General features: G+C 34.9%; 1 protein-coding gene across 1 annotated transcript in view; it reads left to right on the forward strand.

Moving 5' to 3' along the window:
- LOC148946572 (dynein regulatory complex subunit 11-like) overlaps positions 1-27926 on the forward strand; it is a 130240-nt gene that overhangs the window by 57410 nt on the left and 44904 nt on the right. The window contains exons 6-8 of the mRNA XM_089097157.1: positions 1994-2193; positions 12061-12344; positions 19281-19435. Coding sequence (XP_088953283.1) covers positions 1994-2193; positions 12061-12344; positions 19281-19435 — 639 coding nt within the window. The remainder of the gene's footprint in view (positions 1-1993; positions 2194-12060; positions 12345-19280; positions 19436-27926) is intronic.

Consider the following 27926-nt stretch of genomic DNA (forward strand, 5'->3'; position numbering starts at 1 on the left):
TTTTATTGTTATTACTTAATGAATATTTACTTTTTAACTACTTTTAAAGTCAGAAGATAACTATAAAATAGTTTTTCATGTTCAGGTTTCATAGTTGTGACATCATTTTTATTGTTATTACTTAATGAATATTTACTTTTTAACTACTTTTAAAGTCAGAAGATAACTATAAAATAGTTTTTCATGTTCAGGTTTCATAGTTGTGACATCATTTTTATTGTTATTACTTAATGAATATTTACTTTTTAACTACTTTTAAAGTCAGAAGATAACTATAAAATAGTTTTTCATGTTCAGGTTTCATAGTTGTGACATCATTTTTATTGTTATTACTTAATGAATATTTACTTTTTAACTACTTTTAAAGTCAGAAGATAACTATAAAATAGTTTTTCATGTTCAGGTTTCATAGTTGTGACATCATTTTTATTGTTATTACTTAATGAATATTTACTTTTTAACTACTTTTAAAGTCAGAAGATAACTATAAAATAGTTTTTCATGTTCAGGTTTCATAGTTGTGACATCATTTTTATTGTTATTACTTAATGAATATTTACATATTAACTACTTTTAAAGTCAGAAGATAACTATAAAATAGTTTTTCATGTTCAGGTTTCATAGTTGTGACATCATTTTTATTGTTATTACTTAATGAATATTTACTTTTTAACTACTTTTAAAGTCAGAAGATAACTATAAAATAGTTTTTCATGTTCAGGTTTCATAGTTGTGACATCATTTTTATTGTTATTACTTAATGAATATTTACCTTTTAACTACTTTTAAAGTCAGAAGATAACTATAAAATAGTTTTTCATGTTCAGGTTTCATAGTTGTGACATCATTTTTATTGTTATTACTTAATGAATATTTACTTTTTAACTACTTTTAAAGTCAGAAGATAACTATAAAATAGTTTTTCATGTTCAGGTTTCATAGTTGTGACATCATTTTTATTGTTATTACTTAATGAATATTTACTTTTTAACTACTTTTAAAGTCAGAAGATAACTATAAAATAGTTTTTCATGTTCAGGTTTCATAGTTGTGACATCATTTTTATTGTTATTATATTTTATGTTATTATAACTATAAAATAGTTTTTCATGTTCAGGTTTCATAGTTGTGACATCATTTTTATTGTTATTACTTAATGAATATTTACTTTTTAACTACTTTTAAAGTCAGAAGATAACTATAAAATAGTTTTTCATGTTCAGGTTTCATAGTTGTGACATCATTTTTATTGTTATTACTTAATGAATATTTACTTTTTAACTACTTTTAAAGTCAGAAGATAACTATAAAATAGTTTTTCATGTTCAGGTTTCATAGTTGTGACATCATTTTTATTGTTATTACTTAATGAATATTTACTTTTTAACTACTTTTAAAGTCAGAAGATAACTATAAAATAGTTTTTCATGTTCAGGTTTCATAGTTGTGACATCATTTTTATTGTTATTACTTAATGAATATTTACTTTTTAACTACTTTTAAAGTCAGAAGATAACTATAAAATAGTTTTAGAAAATCTGTGAGGCGAAAAGGGGAAAAATTATTATTCTGCTGCACCCAGTAGAAAACCTATGACTGAGACGATGAATTTTCAGATTTTTTGAAGACTGTAATCTTCATTTACTTTACTTTTTACTTTTTATTACTTTACTTTTATTTTTTATTACTTTACTTTATTATTTTTATTACTTTATTTTATTATTTTTAGTTTTATTATTTTTATTACTTTACTTTTATTTTTTTACTTTTACTTTTATTTTAGTATTTAATTAACTTCATTTACTTTACTTTTAGTATTTTAGCTTAAAAATAAGTGAGACAACAAAATTGTCGAATTTAAGATCGTAATTTTCATTTACTCCAAAAAAATGTTGCTATTTTAAGAAAATAGAGAAATAAGGTGAGTTGATTGTAGTTGCAGCAATATGTGCAACCTAGTAAAGAGCTAGCAATAATTCATATTTATTTATAGAAACGGATTGAAGACTATGATTTAATTTGGACATGGAAAGCAGGAAAAATTCTTGTGGAAAGGAATAACCTACAAAAAGAGGAAGTAGTTCGCTTCCGAGAAACCAGTGCTTTAACTTATGAAAAAATTATTAACTATGAAGAGCAGAAAATGAAAGAATATTTTGAAAATCGACTTCGTGACTATTTTTTAAAACATTTGTAAGTAGCAGTTTTTCTTTTACCACCTTACGTTGTTTTTTTTTTTTTTTTTTTTTTTTTTTTTTTTTTTTTTTTTTTTTTAATTTATGTGTCGCTGTGCCCAGTATGAGAATATGCTAGACAATAAAAAAGATCATCCAAAATGAAGAATAAATTGGAAGGTGCCCCTCATTTTTTTTTCTTGAGGCCTATATTTTCATATTTTGCGTAGACTTTAGTCTGTATTTTTATTCCTTTTGACTGAAGACGGCTAAGTGGACAGTTTTCAATCTTCATTGACCATAAAAAAGTTACAAAAAAGTTGTGAGGCAAAAAAAAAGAAGAAAATTAATTATTATGCTAGTCCTAATAGATAACCTATGATTAAGACAACGAATTGTCAGACTTTCAAAGATTGTAATCTTCATCTAATGTAATTTTAGTAAATTTAGCATAAAAAGAAAGAAAATAAAGGATATTTGCATTTTGCTTGTTTTTACTGGCTATGAATTTTTTGCGATTTTTTATTGTCCCACATTTTCTCTTAGTTTCATAATTAGCCAGTATGGTCTCAAAATTTATTCATTTTACCCCAAAAGGAATCTTTATGCCATTTCTAAACCATAACGAGAATTTTTTTATGAAAATATTCTGGGGACAGTTTTTTTTCTAAGACGTATTCAAGATAGTGGTAAAAAAAAATTGTAATCTGAGGCTAATTGCATTTTATATTATTTATATTACTAAATAGTATTTTACAAAGTGGTCAATTAATATAGAAAACTATTATTTAATTATTATCAGTAATTAATAGCTTGAAAGACACTTAAAACAATACGTACTTAATTGATATAAAAATAACTAATGTTGAATAATATTACTACTACTAGCACTAACAACTCACTACAGCATTAAGCTGCCTGAGCCAGCACAGCTACACACGCTCCTCCTAGGCCTATATCCTAATCTATTCAAAGTTTTCCTCTTTATTTTCTCCCAAGAAGTTTTCCTTTCCCTTATATCTTCCCTTATGACATCATCCCACCCCGCTCGGGGATGACCTGCATTTTGTTTGCTCCTTGATGGTTGGCCGACAAGGATGATATTTGGCAACCTGTCATTTTTGGCATTTTGGCATTTCGCTAATCCTTCATCCACAGAAAGTGTCCTAGCCATATCAACCTTTCTCTCATTATAGCCCTAGAAAACGGTGTTCAACGTATCTTAAAAGTTTGCAATTTCCTGTTGGTGTTTAAAAAATAGCACTTTAAAAGGAAAAGTGGATTTTAGAGATTTATTAGGGAGCTTTCGAAGATTTACTCATGAAAAAGTTAGTATGTAGTTTAATATTAATTAATATTATTTAAGGACTTTTAATTTAAACTACTAAACTATTATTTAAAATTATCAACTAGTATTTATATAAAAAAGTATTAACATGTATTTAACATAAAATTTTATATTATTAAGTAATATTTAGGTAATATTTTAATTATTGAGTAATATCATAAATATCATTCAAATAAGCGGATTTTATTAGTTTGTAGCTTTATAGCGGTATTTAATATATGTGCTGTGTCGTATAATGTTTAAGCAATTTTGTGAGCGAAATTTTTTTTGATTTTTTGGGGAACAGTTGTTATTGATTTTTTGGGGAGCAGTTTTGGTTAATCCTAATAAAATATTCCTAAGTATGATAAAACATAATACGTTAGAAACAAAAAGGGCTATATAATTGCACATTAGGGGGGGAGGGTGAAGTACAGCGGATCTGCATGCAAAATGTGTTAGCTACAACTACTCTGCATAGTATAAAGTAAGAATTGCTGTTTGACTTTACATTGTTGAAATACTTTAAACTGAAATATACTTTATAAAAGTAGGCCTACTTTAAACTTAAAAGGTATTCAAGAAAAAACCGTCAAAACTGTCAAAATGTGCTAGCTACAACTACTCTGCATAGTATAAAGTAAGAATTGCTGTTTGACTTTACATTGTCGAAATACTTTAAACTGAAATATACTATAGAAATACTTTAAACTGAACTGAAAAGGTATTCAAGAAAAAAACGTCAAAACTGTCAAAATGTGTTAGCTACAACTACTCTGCATAGTATAAAGTAAGAATTGCTCTTTGACTTTACATTGTCGAAATACTTTAAACTGAAATGTACTTTATAAAAATACTTTAAACTGAACTGAAAATGTATTCAAGAAAAAACCGTCAAAACTGTCAAAATGTGTTAGCTACAACTACTCTGCATAGTATAAAGTAAGAATTGCTGTTTGACTTTACATTGTCGAAATACTTTAAACTGAAATATACTTTATATAGCCAAAAATTCAAAAAAATATTTAAAAAAACTGGGAAATGAAAAAAATTGCCATTTCTAGCTTATTCAGGAATGGTAACCATTATTTAAATTAGTCTTAATAGTAAAATGTTATTTTGACAACCAATTTAAGGGAATTCCAAAAAATAGCCTGAAACCCCCCGAAAATGGCGTTGGACTGAAACGAAAAGTACACTATTGGAATCTTCATGGCCGACAGGTTGAAAAAAAAAAAAAATCACTGTTGCATTAGTAGCATTGATATGTGTTCTTTTTTCTCCACTGCTAGCGGGACACCTGAATATCATAGAGGGCCGTTTATTATTCTAAATATTTAGAATGGTGCTAATGTATCTGACTTAGCTGATAAAAGACATTAAAAAAGACCCGTGGATTATCTTATAGCCTAGATTTTGCATTGGGGAGTAAATTCTTCGTTTGCCCAAATTGTTGAGAGAGAAATATATTAAAACAAAACAAAATGACATAAAATAAGTAACGAAGAAATAATTAGAACTAATAATCAATCTGTCCCTAGAGACATCATGAGGTTCGCTGTTGGGTGTAAGCTCTTTTTTTTTTTTACTGTCCTAATCGTACATGTTAATACTTAACCGCTTAAATAGGAAAAAAATTCTTCCATATTGGGCATCTACAATAAATAACTGGAGAGTAATCACTTAACCCATATATAGTAAAACAAAATCCTTTAACCAGAATCGCTAACTCAGATAATTCTTTGATATGTGTAGTATCTTTGGGCACATTCGGCCCTTAGAACTTGCTTAGAACTTAGGTCCTCCTGAGCCATCTCTGGCGCATAGGGCATCGACGAAGCCTCGGTAAACGTGACGTATTGGTACTGCGGCGAGTACATTCTCCCACTGGAGTTGTAGTGATGTTTGAACACTGTGTAGATCACGATCGTACGTGTGTCTGAACGTGCTTCTCGGTGTTCCCCTCTTTCGACGCCCACGCGGCTGCCATTGTTGAACCTGGTTTGGGATTCTGGAGTTCTCCATCCGAAGGACGTGGTCAAGATAGCTCCATCTCTTCTTCTTAATCACTTGAGTAATAAGCGGCTGGCCAGTTCTTGTGCAGACCTCGATGTTGCTCAATTTTTGACGCCAACCGATATTCGGCACGCGTATCAAGCACATATTTTTAAAAGCTGTGAGTGTTCTCTCTGTCCTAACATCTAGTTTACAGCACTCACCAGCATACAATTGCACGGAAAAAACGTTGCTATTAGGAAGTCGCAGCTTTAGTGCAAGCGAGTACTTCTTTGATTTCCATATTGGCTTAAGTTTTTTGAAAGTAGCGTTTGCCATGCCGATCCTCTTTTGACCTCATTTTGCACCTCTCCTGTGTAATAGATCCAGCTTTTTAGGTACTTAAATTCATGGACTTGTTCGACTCTATGATTTTTGTATAGGAGCTCGACTGGCGAGCCTGATGTTGCCATTGATTTAATCTTGTCTATGTTGATGTTTATGCCAACTTTCTCCGCTTTAACGCCCAGTTTGTTAAGGAGCTCCTGGAATCGCTGCTTTGTGCTTTCCAGAAGTATGATATCATCCACAAAGTCGAGGTCCGAGAGGATTTTATTTCCGACTGTGACTCCAAAGCTAGTCGCTTCTCGCAACACATAGTCCATTAAAATGACAAATAAAAAAGATGATAAAACGTATCTTTGTCGCACTCCTGCCATAATTCTGAAGTATCTAGTTATTCGTTCGCTGTCTTGCAACATACCGTATTTTCGTAAAGACCATGATCAAACTCGATATTTTCCTGGGAGCACCATAATACTGTAGAATTTCCCAGAGTGTGTCACGGTCCACAGAATCGAAGGCATTTTCAAAATAAATGAAGAGCACGTATATCTTGTTGGACCACTCATTTGCTTCTTCTATCAGAGTCCTGAGCGTGAATATGAAGTCTGAAAAAGATCTACCTGTACGGAAGGGTGTGCGTGTAACTGAACCCCAAGAAACTGAACCCCGATAACTGAACCCCCGTGTAACTGAACCCCTGTGTAACTGAACCACCGTGTAACTGAACCCCCGTGCAACTGGTCCCTCGTGCTACTGAACCCTCGTGCAACTTAACCCTCGTGCAACTGAACCCTCGTGCAACTCAACTCCCGTGCAACTCAACCCCATTTAACTAAATCCCCGTGTAACTGAACCCCCATATAACTGAACCCCCGTATAACTGAACCTTCGTGCAACTCAAAACCACCGTACTTACATTGGGTAAAACACAATATGGTTATGAACCATAGTTATTTAACTATGGTATAGTTATTTAACCTTTAAACTGTTTTAAATAAAATGGCTGTCCCAAAATTTAGATCGGATGTATTTGGGGGAAAAATAGGGTGGGGTGGAAGCCTCCAATCACTTTTAACTCTGAAAAAGTGCGCTGGAAATTCAGATTTCCATTCGAATTCGCCCCCCCCCCCCCAAAGTTCATACAAAATTTTTTTCGTATAAACCTTATGTATTAGCGATGATCAACTGCCTGGACTGACATTTCATTCCCTATGTGCTTCTGGTGGGGGTGTTAGCCCCAAAGATCTGGTTTTTTTACATCCAGACTATTTTAAACAAAATGTTTGTTTTTATTTTGATCGGATGTATTTATTTGGGGGGGGGGGGATGTCGGTTAAGAGGGAAAGGCTGATTGTCCTGTGATTACCTTTGATTCTTCGAAATTGAACTTTCAATTTCCAATCGAATGAGCCTCCTTCAAAGTTTTTACGATCATCCCTTTTATAAAAAACTTAAATTTTAACAATTGGTAACTTGTAATAATATACAGACTGCTGATACAGGTGTATCAGCAATTTTTTTTGGAACAGCTTAGCTTATCAAGATGAAACTTCTGGGGCATCTACCTGCTACTACTGCCATTAGTACTGCTACTACTACTACTAATTCAACACTGTTATAACTTCTACTGCTCCTACTACGACCTCTGCTACTATTAAACTAACATTATTAAGGCTGCGCATATCAAGTTGAAAATTTGCCAGAATGAGGTATTTGAGGTGGAACTTGAGCTAAATCAAAAGAAACTATGGGCATGCAGTATTCCAAATGGCATATCTCAGAAAGGGGTTTGTGTATTAAGTTGGAACTTTCAGAGAGTGCTTAAAGGGAACGTCGGTTCACCAAAAGAAAATATGTGCACGCTCAGGCCTGGATTTACCACTAAGTCCCTAGGCCCGGACCTAGAAGCGCATAATGCTAGCGAGAGCAATAAATTATCACTGAGTATTTTTTCCTGACAAAACTGGACTGATGTGATTTATCGTCGCCAGGTGTACTCTGCCGCCACGCTGCCTATTCACAGAAAAGTGACTTGAAAACAACACAGGAATTCCGTGGCCACTTATAAACTGTCAGATATCTCCCAAGAATGGTAGCTGAGAGTTCGGTATTACCCCTCTCTTTCATCACTTTTCGCTCATCAGTTGTGTTCTGTTAACACACAGTTACATGGTTACATGGTTACACACAGTTACAGTTACATGGGGGTTCAGTTACACGGGGGTTTAGTTAAATGGTTTTGAGTTGCACGGGGGTTGAGTTGCACGAGGGTTCAGTTGTATGAGGGTTCAGTAGCACGGGGGTTCGGTTATACGGGTTTTCAGTTGCACGGGGGTTCAGGTACATGGGGGTTTAGTTAAATGGAGTTGAGCTGCACGGGGGTTGAGTTGCACGAGGGTTCAGTTGCAAGAGGGTTCAGTAGCACGAGGGTTCAGTTGCACGGGGGCTCAGTTGCACGGGGGTTCAGTTGCACGGGGGTTCAGTTACACGGAGGTACAGTTACAATGGAACTGTACGAAAGCCATGTTGCTCTTCTCTGAGATACGGATCGAGTGCTTTTTTTCAGGTGCTCGAGTATTACAAGCGCTTTGCAGTCAGTGTTATCCATACTGAGAGGCATGTCCTCACTGAAGCCTTGATCATTTCCGAAGTTATGCAGATCTTCCATTCTTGAGTTTCTTCACTGCAGGAAGTATCTCCGTAGATGTGGGGGGATTTTCGTCAATTTTCAGGATAAGAAATGGCATAGAAGGGATGTTTTCTCGGTCAGTTGGTTTCGGTCTGTTTAAAATGTTTTCGAAGTGGGATACCCACCTCTCGTCAATTTTCTCAGTTTCGGTGAGAATTTTTCCGCTCTCATCTTTGATTTGGCAGGATCTGCTAGGCAGCTTTCCTAGAATTTTATTTGTGAGCCTGTAAACTGCTTTGGAGTCTTCTTTTCTAGCTACTTCATCTGCTAGTCTAGGCTTGTCTTCTAGAGATCTCCGCTTGTCAGCTTTTGCCGACTTCTTGATTTCTTTGTCCTTCATTCTATACAAGATATTTGCGAAGACCCAAGGTATGTCGCCGCCAGCAGAGAGAATTTGCTGTTTCAAGTCATTGCGCTCATCGATTAGTTTCCAAGTTTCTTGTGATATCCATCTTTCCTTCGGTTTCTTCTTATACCCGAGCACATCCTTAGCAACTTGATTTTATGTTGTCTTCATTTTTAGCCATGCTCTTTCTGGACTGTCTATGCAGCTTTCTATTTCAAGCAAAGCAAATGAGTTCTTCAACTCCATACAAAAGTTTCGTCGGGTTTCTCGGGCATGTAACTTGACCACATCATAAAGCTTCGCAGAATTCGATTTTGCATTTTTGTGCGCTTTTGCGTTTTTGTGCGTATTTTTGTGCGATTTCAGCTTGACTTTCAATTTTGCTTGCATCAGGATGTGGTTCGACTGGGCATCTGCCCCTCTGAAGCCACGTACGTCCAGAAGACTTGTCCGCCATCTCCTTGAGATTAGGAGATGATCTATTTGGTTCTTCGTCCTGCTGTCTGGCGAGATCCTTGACTGTTTGTGGATGGTTTTATGTTCAAACTGAGTTGTCCCGACCGTAAGATCATCACTCAGAGCATAATCTACCCTGGAGGGCTCCGTTTTCGTTCATTTCACCAAGACCATGTCTCCCTAGGACTTGCGGACAGTAGTCTCTTTCTGCTCCCACCTTTGCATTGAAGTTCCGAACCACACAAAGAAGGTCATGTGATGGTACTTCTGATATCAATGACTGAAGAGCTTGGTAGAATGACTCCTTCTCAGTATCGTCTGCATCAGTCGTAGGAGCATAACATTCAATGATTGAGATTTCCAGATGATTGGTTACAAATCTTGCAAGTAAGCACCTCTCACTGACTGGCTTCCATTCAACTAGTGCTTTGGTGGCCTGGTCAAACAGCATTATCCCAACTCCAGCCTGGTGCCGGGATTCATTTCCGCTGTAAATTAGCGAGTCACCCTCTCCTAGCTGTTTTTGTCCAGATCCAATCCACCTGACTTCGCTCAGAGCAAGGAGATCTAGCTTATACTTCTTCATCTCTCTGAGAACTTGTTCAGGTTTTGTCAGCTGGTTTAGTGTCCATACATTCCAAAATCAAAATTTCTTCTTAGTTTTTCTTGTCATAAATCGTGTCTGTGGGCGTGCTGGGGTGTCGAATGGGGTAGTAAGGTATCCGAGGCTATCATTGATGTTTATTTTGCAATTTGGAATTTTACGGGGATAGGTCGCAAGCCTATCGCTCAACTCTACTCATTTTACGGGCTTGGATCCTTGCAAGGTTGAGTTACATTCGATCCTACATACTAATAGTTCGGTTCCACTTACCGAAAAGAAAAAGTCGGTCATGTCGACGGAGCAAAAGGTTTTTTGGACCTTCTGAACCTGTCTAATTGAATAAATATGGACCTAATTTCCTAGCTGAAAAATAATTTTAAAACAAGATCCTAGATTACTATTCATAATCCGGTGCATTAGCTTTACTGTCAAAAAGCATGGTTATAGGAGTTTACCCCCGAAAAAAACACCCCCCCCCCCCAGCGGAAAGTATATCGTCGCGGAAAGGAAATTATTCCCACAAATTTAAACCCCACTGAAAATTCCCCCAGATAATCCCCTCCCCCCTGCAGAAAACTCCCGCGAAAAATTTCTGTATGTTTCCCAATAACAAGTACTATCTGTAAGCAACGGACAAACTACAAAACTTAAAAAAGCACTTAAACTTCTATAATAGGATTCTCTGACTGTTTTGCAGTTTGGGAGGGAGGGAGATACCTCAAAGGGTGCATTTTAATGCCAAAACAATTCAGCTCTCATTAAGCCATCAGATAAATACAGAATTAGTTGTAAGGGAGAGACGAGGGGAGGATGGAGGTAGAAATTGATGTATGATCCCCAGGGCCGTAACCAGATTTTTTGTTGGGGGGGGAGGGTTCAGGGGGGTTTGGTACAAAAGAAACATTAAAAAACGCATCAAAAACATAAAATTGATATCTACTCCCTTATAATTTCTGGGAATATTTCTGGTCTACGCTATTATTATGATGGTAAAGAGTAACATTAAACCCCAAAATGAGAAGAATTTATTTCGTATCCGAGGGGGACTGCCCCTTCCTCATCCACACGTTCATCTCATGGTCGCAGAAACTTGGGGGGGGGTGCTCATTGGATAAAAAAATTCAAGTCCTTTTTAATAAGTCGAAAATGATTGGAGAGCAACCAGCCGGGGGGGGGGGGGTTCCGAGGGAAGATTTTCCGCAGGGGGGTATTTTCGGGGGGGGAGTAAACGCCGGCCACCAAAAAAAAACATACCAAACATTGTTTGGCTAATGTTCTTCACTATTATAGTTAAAAATAAAAAAGAAACACATTGGGCTGCAAAGATCATTAGCAAACAACAGGCTAGGTGAAATATTTCGAGCAGTTACATCTTAAGCCCCCCCCCCAACCAAAAAAAAAAAAAAACAAAAAAAAACAGTAGAACACGAAAAATATTAACAAATGATGAATTAAAGCTTTAAAAGTTGCTAGTTTTCGGTCACAATTCTTCGTATTTGTTTGTCCTCTTTAAGACTCCTTGAGTGGGTGGAGGTGGGGTGAAATCTGATTTCTAATAAAAAAAAAGAAAAAGAAATCAGTGTTCTTATTACATTAGAAAGTGGTTGTTGTCACGGTGTGGAAAAAAAATAAAATCTGAAAATTGTATTAGTTGAAGAGGAAACCCCAAAACTGAAGGAGTTGCTTTCTTCATTGCTACAGCCAAGGTGCCCTTGAATTAGGGTGTACGGTTACATGATTTTTCAGCATAAAAAAAAGAGCCGAAAACTATCACAATAACAGTGGAATACACTACGCCAGGTCAGCTCGGGATTAGTGATTGCAAATATTGTGTCAAATAAAATAGTAAATGAGAATATGCCACACAGAAAGAATATTACACTTATTTGAAGTGTCAGTAGATTGTAAAAAAAATAAAATCCCAATGAGTCCTCATCATATGTCCATTGTGTGTGTGTTCACCCCCTACCACTAACTACTTCTCGGGATTTTTTAATTTTTTCCATAACTTCGAAAAATAATTGTGCATAATTTGGGTCGTCATGAAAAACACACTATAGTAAGCGTACTCGGATAGATATTAGCTAAAAAAAAAAAGTAGCTAATCAATAAATCTCCATTCAGTAAAGCTACTGGCAAGCTTCCAGATATTCCAAAAGACGAAGATGGTGGCTCTGAAGCCATTGACTTCAACTACTTTCCACGAGATGAAGATGATTCTAAACAGAGGAAATCACCGTTGTATGGCACAGTGCCAAAGGTTGGAAAGAAGAGATCGAAGAAATCCAAAAAGAAGTCAGGTAAAACTGAGGATAAAGCAAGCGCGGAGGAAGTACCGAAAAAACTTCTTCAGTTCCAACCTTCAAGAACTTTAGATGATATCAATGCCTCTGTAAAACGCTACAAAGGTTAGAGATTTATTATTACTTTTTCTTATGGTAAGTTCAGGCGTTAGACGTATTAAATTGCCCCTCAATGGGGATGACTTCAAGTTATCTGAAGTAATAAGTGAGTCACCGTCGCTGCTCACATTTAAAAAGAAAGCAGACGATTCTTTTAGCTTACGGTAGCACTATTCTAATAACTTGTAGATTATTTGGTTTTTACCATCCCTTTCTCCGCTTATGCTTTTTTTCCTTCTTCTTTATCGTTTTGGGAAGTGTAGTTTTTTTAAAGGAGACGTATCGAATTCTAGTTATCTGGCTAGCTTTGTTAAAAGTGTCTTTTGTGATAAAGGAGACACATCGAATTGTAACTTTCTGTCTACCTTTGTTAAAAGTTTATGTCTTGTTTATTTTTTATTCAGTAAAAAGTTTTAAAAAAAAGTTGATGGGTTTTTGTGAGCTTCTTGCACTCTTTTCCATTCCACCAGCAAATGTTTCACAAGGGCTTCCTTGTTTTTTCTATATATTTTAGACAAATCTGCCCTTCTTGCCAGATGTACAGTGACTGTTTATCTGCTTGTGTATTGCAATTATTTTCTACACTGTCTGATATTTATTCAGCTAATATATAGATAATTTTTTTCCATGAAATTATAGAACACAGAACTGAAAAGAAGGCTGGATTATAATACTGCTGATGTCGTTAGATTACCAATAAATTATTTAGTATCTTGATTTTAAATGGTACAGCATTCCTTAAAAAGAAAAAAACTGAAACTTGAAACCTATTAATTTGTATATACTCCTGAAAAAGGTAATAATAATGATAATGGCTCTTGAGCTCTTGAGGTCTATGCAAAACTGTTGAGATTACACAATATCAACGGTGGAGAAAATAACTGTACTGGTGTGTTATAGGGGCTTTTACAAGGAAACCAGTCACGAAAAACCATCCAGACGGGTTAATACAATATACCACTATAGAGTAATGCAATGCAAAGCGTGGTTTTCATTACGTTTACGATATTTAAATCGTTGTTTTTGGGGTTTAGGGGGGGGGGGGGGAAGGGACCTAGGTCAGGCTAGGTTATGTATTTAATATATGCTATGCTTTATGCCCCCCCCTAATGTGCAAACATATAGCCCAAATTTGTTTATAAACTATTATATATTCATCCTATTTTATTTCTTTAGCATTAACCAAACTTGACTTTTTAGAAAGGCCCATATAATGCACCAGTACCAAAATAACTTTATAAAAATGAAGTAACATATTAAGTAGTTTATGAAGATTATATGAAGTGGAGATTATGTAAGAACGAAATACCAATCAATGATTTAACGGCTAGGCACACATAGCTGATTTCGGGAACCGATTTTAGCAAGGGTGTATTCCACGTCGAGTGATTCTAATTAATGATGCTAAGAGGCGGGGCTTAGTGACGGTTTTTCGGTGATTAATAATTATTAATTAAATTCTAGAAAAGGATTGTATTATGGCCTTCCAGATTTAGGCAGGTTCTATTTGTGGATTATCGTAAATTAATCTTAATCAATTAGGATTAATCACTGAAAAACGTCACTAAGCCCCGCCTCTTAGCATCAATAATTAGAATCCCTTGACATGGAATATACCCTTGCTGAAATGGGTTCCCGAAATCAGCTACGTGTGCCTAGCCCTTTATTGCGCATTTTCTGCAATGGCTTTTTGACATAGTTCATCAAGCTTGAAAAAAACGTTTTTTGGAAAAAAACGCCCGTTAATCGGTGAACAAATGAAAAAATTGCTGATTTAAACGTTGTCGTGCAGACAAGATATTCAAAAATGTTTTGCGAAAAACTAAAGGGTGTTTTCACGTTGTCTCATTGATTTCGCATATCTACAGATGGGTGATTTTTCCTTAAAGGAAAAGTTACCTAAAGGAAAAAAGGAGAGGTTTTCTTTTGTTTTTTTTTCTTTAGGATATTAATTTGGAAAATATATGTTAGAAGTAGTATAATAATTTGGCTTAATTTTTGTAAATATATGTTGCATACGGCTTTCAGGTAGTCTTTGAGCTAAAAGTATTGAATTCTTTTTTCACAAATATAATACATCTCCCTTATTTCCTATGAAGTAAGTAAAGTCGTTGAATAACGTTTGGCCACGTTCCGTGAAGTTGACTGATTGGTTTCATATTGGTCGATATATTGCATAAAATGAAGTCTGGTCCAAGGATTTAGGTCTAGGAATATCAGGCTATAGGAATTAAGTCGTTTGGTCCCAAGTTTGACCTGTATCCTTACCTCTTGTGAAGTAAGAAATGTGTTCGTATAAGTACTACGTGATATGAAGTTGAAATATATTGCTTTTTTGTGTCCTAAACAGAAAGGAATTAATAAAAAGAAAAAACGATCAGAAATTAGGTTTTTTTATTAAAATATCGTTAATATTAAACGATCTTAAATTAAGATTAAGATTAAATTAAGATTAAACAATCTTAAATTTTTAAGATCGTTATTAAGGCCAGACGGAAATACTGAAAAACTAAGCAAATATTTTGGGAGGACAATCGCCTCTCTTCTTCAGTATGAACAAAAAAAATTCAAGGAAAATGCCAAAAAAATGTGAAAAGACAAACAAAACCAAAACAGCACGGAGAGTCAACGTAAAAAATAACAATAAAAACCTAATAAAAATCAAAATTAAGAGATTAAATAAGATTGAATAAAAGCCAAAATTAAAAATCCAAAAACTTTTGGACCGCTGTCGAAGCATATTGGGAAATGATACTGGTAAATATCAGTATTTTTGTTTGGCCTTAAAAAGCCTCATTTTTGATCGTTTTTGCTTTATATTATGGCAGGCCAATGTGGTTTAAGAAATTATCTTTGAAAGGAATTAAATAATATAGATGAGTAATTTGGTTTCATTTTAGTTTAAATATTACATAGAATTATATATACTCAAAGCTTAAAAAATAATGAAAAGTACTTGAGCTAGGTGAATCAAGCTTTCAGAAAATTTCAGATTTTGATATTCAGGGTGATTTCTCGGCTATTGTTCCATCTCTTGGCAAATATAACCAAGCAAGCCAATATCTCCCTAGCTTTTCTTAAGCAATTGGCAAAATACCAATGCCCTGCTTCTCATATTTTGAAATTTTACATATCTTTTATTCGGCACTTCTCACTAAATAGAAATCAAATCAAAAGGTTGGAATCCGTCCAGAAAAGGGATTTAAAAATAATGACACGGGAAGGGAACTTGCCTTACTCCTACTTCTTAGAAAAGTTTAAAATCAAAACCCTGGAAAATAGACGACATGATCTATGCCTCCGTTTTGGTGGTAATGCGAGAACCAACATCCGAACTGAAGACCTTTTTCCGCCTTCCCATAATCCTGAACGGAAGCGGAACGGAGGGTTCGAATCCTAGTGTATCCAATTATTTGGTTTGGGACGGGGGTCAGTGGTGTGACTCTGTAAGCTCAGCCAGAGTCGACCCAGCTCTAAAAGGGTACCTGGAGAAATATGGGGAAGGTAAAAAGGAAGGGTGAGCGAAAGCACAGGATGGTTGCCCCCCACCCCCCCACTGCACTTCCTGGCTGAAGGGCCAATAAACGGAGATCAGCTCTGTCTGTAGGGATTGTAAAGTCCAATGCCGCATTCTTTACCTTTTACCATTCTAGAACCTGCAAAGACTAAAACAAAAAGATATTTAGATAGCTTTATACCAACCTTCACTCAAATCCTTAACGCCTCCAATGCCTCTTAATGAATTCTTTTTTTTACTCTTTTAACACTCTTGTTAATTTTTTTTCTGACTTGTTATATTATATACCGTTTTATGACTAAATTTTTTCCTTTCATGTATAACCTGTTTGATATGGCATTATTTTAGCTAATTTAATACTTTTCTTAATTGTTTAATTTCTATTTGTCTGTATTTTGTCTGTTTATATTTCTTAATGTTTTGGTGTCCCTGATCCTAATTTCATTGAAGTTGATTTATGACTTATATCCTAACTTATATTCGTTATATACGACCCTGATCCTAACTTATATTCGGTGATTTATCGCTTATGAAAAGTTTTAAAAATAAAGCTTTATTCTGTGCTCGTTTGCATCCTATGAAGTAAATAACGTCGTTGAATAACATTCGACCACACTTGATGAATTTGACTAAGGGTTTCATATTGGTCAATATGTTGCATAAAATCATGTCAGGTCTATGCTAAAGGAATTAAGTCGTATTTTCCCAAATTTGACCTTTATCCCCTACCTCCTATGATATAAGCAATGTATTCGCATAAGTAATACATTATATGAATTTGGATAATATTGGGTTTTATTTAATGTCCCGAAAAAACGAATTATATAATATAGTTGAGTAATTTGGTATACATAAAGTTATGTAGACTCAAAGTTTAAAAATTAAGAATAATTTGTTAAGCTAGATGGGTGAAGCTTTCAGAGATTTTTAGGTTTTGACATTCGGCGTGATTATCCAAAGGTATCGTTCACCCTGCTGTAAATACATTCTAAAACCACCCTGGTTATACATGACATGAAGCTAAGAGAGGAAAGGAAATAATAAAAGAAAAATAAAATAAAAAAAAGGGTGAGAAAACGAGGATTTTGTTAGCCAGTGTCAGCCAGTTTTGCAACTGGCTGACAAAATCCTCGTTTTCTCACCCTTTTTTTATTTTATTTTTATTTTATTGTTTCCTTTCCTCTCGTAGCTTCATATGTCACCCAGCTGTACTGCTCGTGTTGGAATATTGAAGAAATTTGGTCTGTGTGGCATGTTATATTGTTATATTATTATATTGCTATATTTTTATATTCAATATAATAATTGTTTGCTTTGTAATGATTTATAATAATTTAGTTTGCTTCTTAAACCATATTGGTCATAATTTATCTTCTTCTTCTTCATGGAATATGGTTGAACATTATGAACATTATTCTTTCGCACGAGGTAAGGAAGAAAGGTTATGTTTCAGATAAATACTTCTAGCTCAAAGACTACTAAATACAATAGTTTACCTGGACGTTATCAACACAAATTTAGTAATGGGACCCAACCGTTGAGCTTTTGTGATCTTTGATCACAGATCTTTGATCTTCTGTGATCTTTGGGGTAAACTATACAGAATAGCAAAAAACTACGGAAAGAATGAAAGAATGAATGTTATAATGAACTTCATGAATTTATTTGTTTATTTAATAATGAATTTATAATAAATTTTTATTTGATTATATGAATGAAAGTTTATATTTGAATTTTGTTAGAAAAGATATGATATCAGTAGTGGAGCAATATCTAGAAAATCAAAGCAAATAAAGAAAACGCACAGATATATACAAACAAAACAATAAATAGATACTAATATCACAGGGCACCCTGGAGTTCATTTCCTCTTCTGGAACTTCTCTATTTTTTTCTGCACAACTGTGTAAGGTCGGGAATGTTATATCGCTTACTAATTATTTTGTTGCGCTTCCAGGGAATTTAAATTACTCTCGGCGGGAACCAGACGAAGGACTGTCCTGCCCGGCACCCATGGACTTTGGAATTAATCCTGACAACCACTTTGATCTTTTGGCTGTAGCTTCCTCGGTGATATGCAGCCAGTATCTGGCTGAGCCAGTCTCTAGGGAACCACTCGCCAAAGAAATTTGTAAAATCAAGAACACACTATACTTTATACTTGCCTGATAAAAAAAAAGTCTCAAATGGGGGAGAGCGCTAGCACATGTGGTATTACCATTGCCAAAAACAGCGAAAACAGCTGGGCCTGAATTTTTTGACTATAGGAAGCTTTCGAACATACGAGCATACCGTAAACTTTCCGAACTTTGCTAGCGAAGTCATCTACTAGCAAATTTCCTGTCGATCTAACGACACAACCAATAGGTACACTATGATAAATTATACTAAAAAAGTAGCTTAGATTGATACAAATGGCCTATAGACTATGTTAAAGATAATTTTATTCAGACTAGCCTATGGTCCTGTATTCTGGAATATCCTTTATAATGTAGAATAGTTGTTACATTTCGAAGTTAAAACTTGGTAGATAGTTCGGTCATCGCCTAGTAGTAGTTTTCCCGGTTTAGAATTCTGTGAATGCAGAATCTAAAGTTTTACTACTTTAGATTCGGCATCCCTGCACTCTTTTTACCTTTTTTGTTGCGTGGCACGTTTGTAGAATGTCAAATAAAAGGACGCGAGACTATGTCTCCCCAATTTAGAGTCTTGTATCCCGCTCCCTCCCTAAATGAGAAGATGGATTTAATACGGACCCCTCCTCCTATGGGACAAATATAAAACCTCCTTGTCAGTCACTTTAAGCGATTATGCTTTTTTTTATCAATTTAGTTTTGAAGAAGTTCAAACTTAACCTTCCTCTGAGAGGAAGAAAATGTGAAACTCTTCGGAGTTGAGGTCACAAGACTTTCTGTAGCATTGCTCAAATTATTACCTTTGTTATTAAAGTTGTGGACTGCAATGCTTGTCAGTAACTTTTCTTCAGTATTGGCTGCCATGTCAGTTCAACTGACAGAAATAGTGAGAAATTTCAAGCTATAATAGTGATGTAAGATTTTTCTAAACGAAGACAAGTATTTTATCATCAAAAAAATTTTCTGTTTTTGCTTTCTCGTGTTTAAGAGTATCTACTTTCAAATTCAAATTAAAAGAACTCATGGTTCCTCATATGAATCCATGGGCCTAGCGAAGTATGTACTGAAGAATGAATTTGGGCATCATGTCCAATATTGTTTAACTTTCATATTGCTTAGTTCTTATTTTGAACACAAGTTTGTCGACAAAAGAAACGAATTTTTTAACCTCGCATACGAAACAGAAGTGAACGAAATATTTTCTGCTACGACGGGGCGACAGTAAATCCGGTCACTCAAGTGAAATCTGCCCCTCGTCAAAACCTACCTAAATCATACGTTTTGTTGTAGAACAATGGCTAGAGAATGACTTGCGTCAAAAGAGCTTTGAAGATTCGAAGTATGATGAAAAGCTGCTAATCGAAGAAAAGAGGAAAGAAATAATGGAAGATATTAGACGAGCTGTTGATACAAAGATGAGGAAGCAATTAGATATTCTTAGAGCTGTTAGTGTTCATTTTTTATTTTACCCTTTTCTAATCTTCTCTATTCTATCCCCAAGGACTCTCAGAATTTTATGGGTGGGGTAGGAGACAAGCCTCTAATAAATGTTCAGTTGGGGCCAAGGTTTGAAAAAATGTTTTTCTGATTTTGCGAGAGAGAGGTCATATCTTTTTATTAAAAATTAACTGTTTGTTTTGATCTTCTAGCCCTCTCCCCATGTTGGCTCCCTTGTTTAATCTCAGAAACAGTAGAGGATATTAATTGTGAACATAAGTCGTTATTTTTTATTAATTGTTACTCAACAGAAACTAACACCAATGCTAAATTGAGTCAAAGAAAGCACCTTTGTGCCACAAAGACAAAAACGATTTGTAGATATTTGTAGTTTTTTTTATGTTTTTTTTATATAATATTGTTTATTTTAATTACAATGATATAATCCGCTGATGCTCTTAAAAAAATTGTAATTGCAGGGAGATCCATATAAAAAAAATAAGAAGAAGAGAAAGAAATCTTGCGAGGAAAATTTATAGTACCAAAGTCGTCCAAATTAAAACATTTTACCCCTAGACCCATCTTAGGTTTTCATGCTTGAAAACACCGATTTTCCAAGATTTAGTTTTTGGTTGTTTGAAAATTATGAAGTTTATAGAATAGTGCAACATTTTTTTTCGTAAATCCAAAACTATGGGTAATTTCCATAAATTGTGACACTTGCGGCTGGGACTCCTTGGATAATGCCCAGATATATAGTGTCATCAAACCTGAAAATATTCCTCTATTAACAATTACTGTAGTAAAGTGACTATATGTTACTGTAGTAAAGTGACTGTAGTTAAAGTGATTACTGTAGTAAAGCGACTATACTGTTACTGTAGTAAAGTGACTATACTGTAGTAAATTACTGTAGTAAAGTGACTATACTGTAGTAAATTACTGTAGTAAAGTGACTATACTGTAGTAAATTACCGTAGTAAAGTGACTATACTGTAGTAAATTACTGTAGTAAAGTGACTATACTGTAGTAAATTACTGTAGTAAAGTGACTATACTGTTACTGTAGTAAAGTGACTATACTGTAGTAAATTACTGTAGTAAAGTGACTATACTGTAGTAAATTACTGTAGTAAAGTGACTATACTGTTACTGTAGTAAAGTGACTATACTGTAGTAAATTACTGTAGTAAAGTGACTATACTGTAGTAAATTACTGTAGTAAAGTGACTATACTGTTACTGTAGTAAAGTGACTATACTGTATTAAATTACTGTAGTAAAGTGACTATACTGTTACTGTAGTAAAGTGACTATACTGTAGTAAATTACTGTAGTAAAGTGACTATATGACTCTCCTCCTAAAAAGGCAGATTAAAGTTCTTAGCGCTCTGTAGCAATGATCTAAGTTACGTATAGCATAATCATCGTTTTATTCTTAAGTTTTGTATATTTTTTACTTCTCTTGAGACGGCATATTCTCTCTCCTTTCCAGTGGCGGATCCAGGAGGTGAGGGCCGCCCTAACAAAGTTAGCGTAATTTACTTAATTAGCGCAAATTTGCTTTAATTAAACTTGCTCCTAACGCAAGTTTATTTGGATCAACCTATTTTGCCCCGCCCCCCTTAAAAATATTCTGGATCTCCCCCTGCCCCTTTCGGACGTCCTTCATCTTGATTATAGGTTTTCAGTTTCCAAAAACAATAATTTACATGAAAGATCAACATTGCTACACTTGTGATTTGATCCAAGTACGCTATTCCACTGGAAAAGAGAAAGGCGGCCTAAACCCGCCCTATTCCTTTTATCAGTTCTATAGTAAAAAAAAGGCATTTTTTTGAAAGGTGCCTTAAACTGGAAAGGCGAAAGGCGCCTTAAACCCGTCCTATTCCTTTTATCAGTTTTATAGATTCAGTTCTATAGTAAATAGGCATTTTTTTTTTTTTTGAAAGGCGCCTTAAGCCCGCCCTATTCCTTTTATCAGTTTTATAGATTCTGTTCTATAGTAAAGAAAAGGCATCTTTTGAAGGGCACCTTAAACTGGAAAGGAGAAAGGCGCCTTAAACCCGCCCTATTCCTTTTATCAGTTTTATAAATTCAGTTCTATACACCGTATAACATCAGTTTTATAGTGTTTGATCAGCCTATCTCATCCATTTAAAACTCTTTTAGTTTGTTTGGCCAAACTATTTAGAATTGATTGGGCCGTCTTGCCATAACTTGTAGAGCTTAGATAAGCGATCTAAATAAACAGAAGAAAACTAAAAGCCGACATGTAATTTCCCTGAAGTCTTAGAAAAACCTTGTAACTTCTCTTGTTCTGTGCCGGAGGCTAACGTAGCTAACGGGGCTAATGCGGCTAATGGGGCAGTAGCTAACGTGGCTAATGGTGCAGTAGCTAATAAGGCTAATGAGGCAGTAGCTAACGGGGCTAATGCGGCCAATGGTGCAGTAGGTAATGAGGCTGTTGGGGCAGTAGCTAATGGGGCAACAATAGTGCAAAAGATCTAAAGCCAAATTGGACAGACGTGACAAAAAAAAAGAGAAAAAACTACTCAAGATGAAAAAACAAACGGATCTACGGCCAGTAGAAGGACCAGACAAGCTAAAACGACGCGGATATTTCTCCTGTATAAAACAGGGCGTCTTCAACGCTAAATGTAGATGAAGAACAAAGACATACAAAACAATCTATAAAACCTGAAATTAAACAGTTACCTGAATGCATTCAACCGAGTGAGAGCTCTTCGCGCCGGGACCTATTACAAGTGAGTGAATTGGTCTAGTTGAACAGTTAATATTAACCGTGATAAATTAGTCTGCTGTGAGCTAAACTTATGAACTTTGATATTTGAATTTGGATAAGTTTCTAAAGGATGGGAAAGAGAAAGAAGAAAATGGAAGAATCTCTAAACTTATCTGTGTCTAGGGCAACGAGTCAAGGTGATGAACTTTCTATAAAGTCTTTAGCAGAAAGTATCAGTTTGATTTTAGAAACAGTACAAGGAAATACTGCCACTTTAGAATCATTAAAATCTAACATCAAAGCAATTGAAGATAATGTAAAAAAATTGGAAGAAATTGTTTCTGAATCGAGTAAAGAAGTAGTGCAGCTGATACCGCGTGTTCAGAATGTTGAATTAGAGACGGCAAGCTTCAAAAATCAAATATCTGTGTTGGCGGAGGAAAATATAGCGCTTAAATCACATATCGACAATATGTCGCTTACTCTGATGAAATTGGAAAGTAATGAAAATGATAAACATTTAGTGATTTGGAATGTAAAAGTTCAAGATGAAATAAGAGCACAGGAATTACTGTCTAAAGTTGTTATTGAAGGCCTTGATCTCCCAGCCCCAAGCCCAGTTAAGTTGGTGGATTTCAGGGAAAATGCCAAATTCTTGAAATTGGAATTGCCATCGAGGTTAATCAGGAATGAGATTTTGAAGAACGCCAAGAAACTGAAAAACAAAAAATTGGAGGGTTCGAGAAAATATATCTGACGGAAGATGCGCCGAAGTCTGTTCGTGAAGTTCGAAAGAGGTTGCTTCATGTGAAATTGAAATTGCACGATTTTGGAATTGACTCTTGGTTGTCGAAAGGTGTACCCCCTGCCTAGTTATCAAGCTGCGAGATGGTTCGAATGAACGACTAACTGTTAGTGAAGGTTTCGCTCTAATTACTGACCTTGAAAGGAAACATGGTGGTCGAATCGCAAATATGGATACACGATTTTTCTAAGACTAATTGTGTTGATATGATAGTGGATTAGTTTTGTTAAATAATGTGAGTATAAGTGTTCGATATTTATTTGGGTTGAAATAAAAAATGTGGTGGGTTCTGTGCGGTTTGATGTATTTGGGTGATATTATTATGATTAAGAATTTATTTAGTGTGAGTTTTAGTGTTTGTAATTTTTTGTGAGAGAGGCATGGGGGGTACTCTTTGGCGTGAGATCAGTACATGATAATGGTTAGCCAGGTTCGCGAGATCCCTACATCTAGGCTGGAGGAATTGGAAAGAAATTCAGCCCTTTTTAGTAATGTTTTTCAAACGGCCCTAGCCCCTGATAATAATGAAATTTTAAATTCTTTTTTAGTCCCCCCCAAATAAATATTTGTTTTCTCATGAAATAGTTCATAAAAACCAAAATATGAGGAGAATATCTTTTTGGAACTGTCGTGGATGGAAGAGCGGGAAAGATGCAATTAAAAAATTTTTATTTGAATCTGGTACGGATATTTTTGGAGTTTGTGAAACATTTTTAGATGAAATTTCGGTAAAAAGAAAATTAATATTAGTGATTTCCAATTTTTTCACGTAAGTAGAACTCAACAAAAGCAAGGTGGCTTAGCAATACTGGTTAAAAATTATATTCCGGCACGACTGAAAGAAGAATTTTTATATTTGAATACGGAGATGATTTTCGAAAGCTGTATTGTTGAATGTTCTCTACCAAATAATGATAAACTTTTAATTGCTGTAATTTATCGTCCTCCCTCATCCAATAAGGCAGATTTTACTGATAAATTTGAAAATATGTTAAGTGTGATATAAAATCTTCGAATGCCGTTTTTAATCCTTGGGGACTTCAATATTGATTTAATGGGATGTCTCCTATCTAGACAGCAAGGAATCGACCGACATGTCCTTCATTTTTTGGAATGTAACCTTTCTCATGGTATGAACCCAGTATGTTTTATTCCGACACGTATAACAAATTCTTCTTTTACTCTAATTGATAACATTTTTGCACCTTATCCATGTGAGGCTACATTCGTGGTTATGGAGGATACATCTGACCATTGTATTTTAATGTCTGACTTCAAAGTGCAAAAGATAGTCAATAAAGAAAATCATATGAAGAGGAGAAACTTTTCACAAGTAAATATGAATGAATTGAAGTCTAATCTTAACGATGTAGGATGGAGTGAAGTTATTAATGAGAATGACCCCAACATATCTTTAAATATATTTTATCGAATTTTGAATGAAAAACTAGACCTTCATTGCCCATTTAAAACTACACACCGGAAAAGAACCTCACCTAAACAACCTTGGATAAGTCCATTACTTCTAAAATCTATCAAGGAAAAAAATAGACTGTATAAGATAAAAATGAAATACCCCTCAGCTCATTATGTACAGCGATTCAAAAATTATAAATATTTGCTAGTTAAAACTCTCAGAACAAGTAAAAAAATGTATTATGAAAATGCATTTAAAAAATCTGATTCACCTCGGACTACATGGAAATTAATTAAGGAAAAAATTGGAAACAATATTAAAAATCCACACCCTGAAGTGATCAAAAATGAAAATGGTGTTGAGTTGAAGGGGAAGGATGTTGTTGCAGATTATTTTAGCCGTTATTTTCCTCATATTAGTTTTACCGTTGAACTCGAATCCCCTGAATCTCCATCTCATTCATATAAAGAATATCTCCCTCCATCCGAAAATTCCAGCATGTTCCTCTCCCCTCTCACTTTCGGTGAGTTCCAGAAAGGAATTATGAATCTAAAGAGTGGCAATTCTCTAGGTCTAGATGGGCTCTCCACAAATGTTCTGAAAGAACTTGCATGTGTAATTCATGTCCCGTTGCTTCATATTTCAAATGCATCGATGTCATCAGGGATCTTTCCGGAAGTATGGAAATCTGCAAGAGTTATTCCAATTCATAAGAAAGGTGATAAGACAGATATAGGTAACTATCGCCCAATAGCTATTCTTTCCCCTATATCTAAGGTTATTGAAAAAATTATTCAAAAAAGAATTGTCTCGTATTTTGATAAAAGGAATTTATTTACTAAAAATCAGTTTGGATTCAGGGCGGGTCGTTCTACTGAACAAGATATTGCAGCGCTAATTTTGGAGAATAATGATTCATTAAATGATGAAAATCATGTATCTACTCTTTTCTATGATATAAAAAAGGCATTTGATAGGCTAAACCATGAAATTTTATTGGAGAAAATTAATAATGTAGGTATTAGAGGTAAAGACCTAGATCTAATAAAATCTTACTTGCATGGTCGAAAAATTCAGGTTGAAGTAAATGGGCACCTTTCAAGCCATATTGTTATTGATGATATTGGAGTCCCCCAGGGATCAGTATTAGGGCCATTACTATTTTTATTTATATAAATGACCTTTCGAGGTATTTACACCAAGATAGTAGTTTAGCAGTAATTTTTGCAGATGATACGGCGGTGACAGTAAAAGCTAAAACCCCATCTTTGTTGGCTGAGAAAATGGTGACAGCAATGAATTCTTTGAATAAATTGTTTTCATGTAACTACCAGGCTCCAAACTTTACTAAAACTGAATTCATGATTTTTCGGCGGTCACAGTGGGCAGTAGATAAATTTACCATAGAAGAGTTAATAGTAAACGAATGAAGGATAAAAAGAGTAAAATCATTTCGTTACCTTGGGAATATTCTTGATGAGCTTGTATCTTTCCGTAAGCATTCTGATTATTTGAGATTGAAACTTGCCCATAACTTAGGTTGTCTTCATAGAATGAAACATGTATTTCCTTTTTCCATCCTTAAAATTTTATATCATTCTCTAATTGAATCATATTTTAAATATTGCCCTGTAATATGCCTCAACACATTTATGGTCCATCTCCAACCTCTTCAGATAATTCAAAATAAGGCGGTTAGAATCCTGGGTACTTTTGTTCATCGCCCAGGGAGGCTTCAAAATCTTTCAGAAACCCAAACTTTATATCTTTTTCTCAATATACTTAATCTCAAACAACTGAAAGATCAGAATGCTTGTGAAGCGGACATTAAGCTCTACCTTCTTTTGATCCCGCCCACTGTCATCAGTCGCTGCTAGACATTCATACACACAAGGTGCGCGGACGTATTGAGAGAGAGATTTTGCTTTTTTTTCATTTTGTCATGTGCCGAAGCTATGCAAGTGGGAAACCGGGCGTTGCTCAATTTAAATATTACAAGCTGTGGCCTTGCAAAATTACGTGGGTGATACCTGTCAAAGATGATGGAAGTAATTATGAAGTTTGCTGTTACGGAACGGACGAAATTAAAACAATAACGTCAGAGAACATATGGGCTTACGCGGAGAAATATGAAGAAGCGCTGAAAGATGGCAGAAAAATGTTCAGCGAGCGACAAGGCTGTGTACGGAGCACTCAGAAGGTTTAGCCGGGGATTTATCTGAGTAGTTTTACTTGATTCAGCCAGAAATTGTAAACCTTCGTGACGGCATACAGGATGAAATTCTTAGGAGAGTGAAAGACCAGTGGAGTAAATTAGGGAGCTCTTCGGTGACACAGATTAAGTCAGATTTTCTTGATACTGTTACGCAAGCTGTCTATGAGGCGATCGATCTGCAATTCAAGGGTAAATTTGAACTGCTTGAGAAATCACTTGGCGATTTGCGGGCAAGAATTGTTCAAAATTGCGCAAAGTTCCAAAAGCTTGAAACTAAGCTGGATGATATAAACCAGTCTTCTCTTCTGACTTCTCTTGTCATTGTATCTGGGATAGACTCTCCCGCGCGTGATTTGCCTCACCTTGGTGAGAAAATATTAGCTCGACTAAAATGGCGACGAAGACCACACTGCCTTTCCATAACAAACAATAAAAGTACGAAGAACAATAGGGAAATATTTTTGCAAGACAGTGGAGATAATTTGAATAAATATTTCGGCCCTATGTCCAAGGGCCGTCCTCAGCAAGACAGAAATATATGAAAGAAAAAAGACTCACAACAACATGCAACCAATAAAACCATTTTTTTTTTTTTTTTAATTTTTCAAAGCAGTCCTAGCATCCTTACCACAGCGAAGTTCAACCAGGACTGATAAAAGTAAGGTAAAACAAGGCGATTCAATGAGATGCAAGAAAAATAATTTAAAAACACGTTCTTATTGCTAATCCAGCTTTTTTGGCAGCTAACCTCAAAGGTCTTTTTGTGACAGGTTCTGTGCTAATGTCTATCGGTTTTTTTAAATATTTTGTAAGATCATTTTTAATTAAATTTGTGTATAGAGCATTTAGTGTATATTCCGTCAAGTCCCTATTTAAGGAAAAATTATTATTAATCATAAGTCTGATTTCAATTGCTTCTCGGACTACCTGTTTTATGCTTAGTTCATTGTTAATAAGGGCAGATTCATCAAAAAGTATATTGTGGCTAGAATTTTCAAAAATATGGCTGCCTAATGCAGAATCAGATGAAACAACGGAAATACTAGAATGTAGAGCTTTGACTATATCATCTTTATGCTGTTGTATGCGCTTTTCTAATTCTGGTGTGTTCTACCTACATAATAGTTGCCACAATCGCATAGTATTTGGTAGACCCCTCTTTGGCGAGTAACTGGGGTTTTATCTTTACCAGAATTTAGAAAATTTATGATTCTATAATTATTTGTGAATACTACATACAGATTATTCTTTGTGCAAACTTTTTAAAAATTTGTAGTGATTTTTGGGATGTAGGGGAGGTAAATTATGTTTAAGGGC

This window comes from Artemia sp. Qi Xiang Cuo, chromosome 11, assembly GCF_049724085.1.
Source record: "Artemia sp. Qi Xiang Cuo chromosome 11, ASM4972408v1, whole genome shotgun sequence".
NCBI classification, from domain to species: Eukaryota; Metazoa; Arthropoda; class Branchiopoda; order Anostraca; family Artemiidae; genus Artemia; species Artemia sp. Qi Xiang Cuo.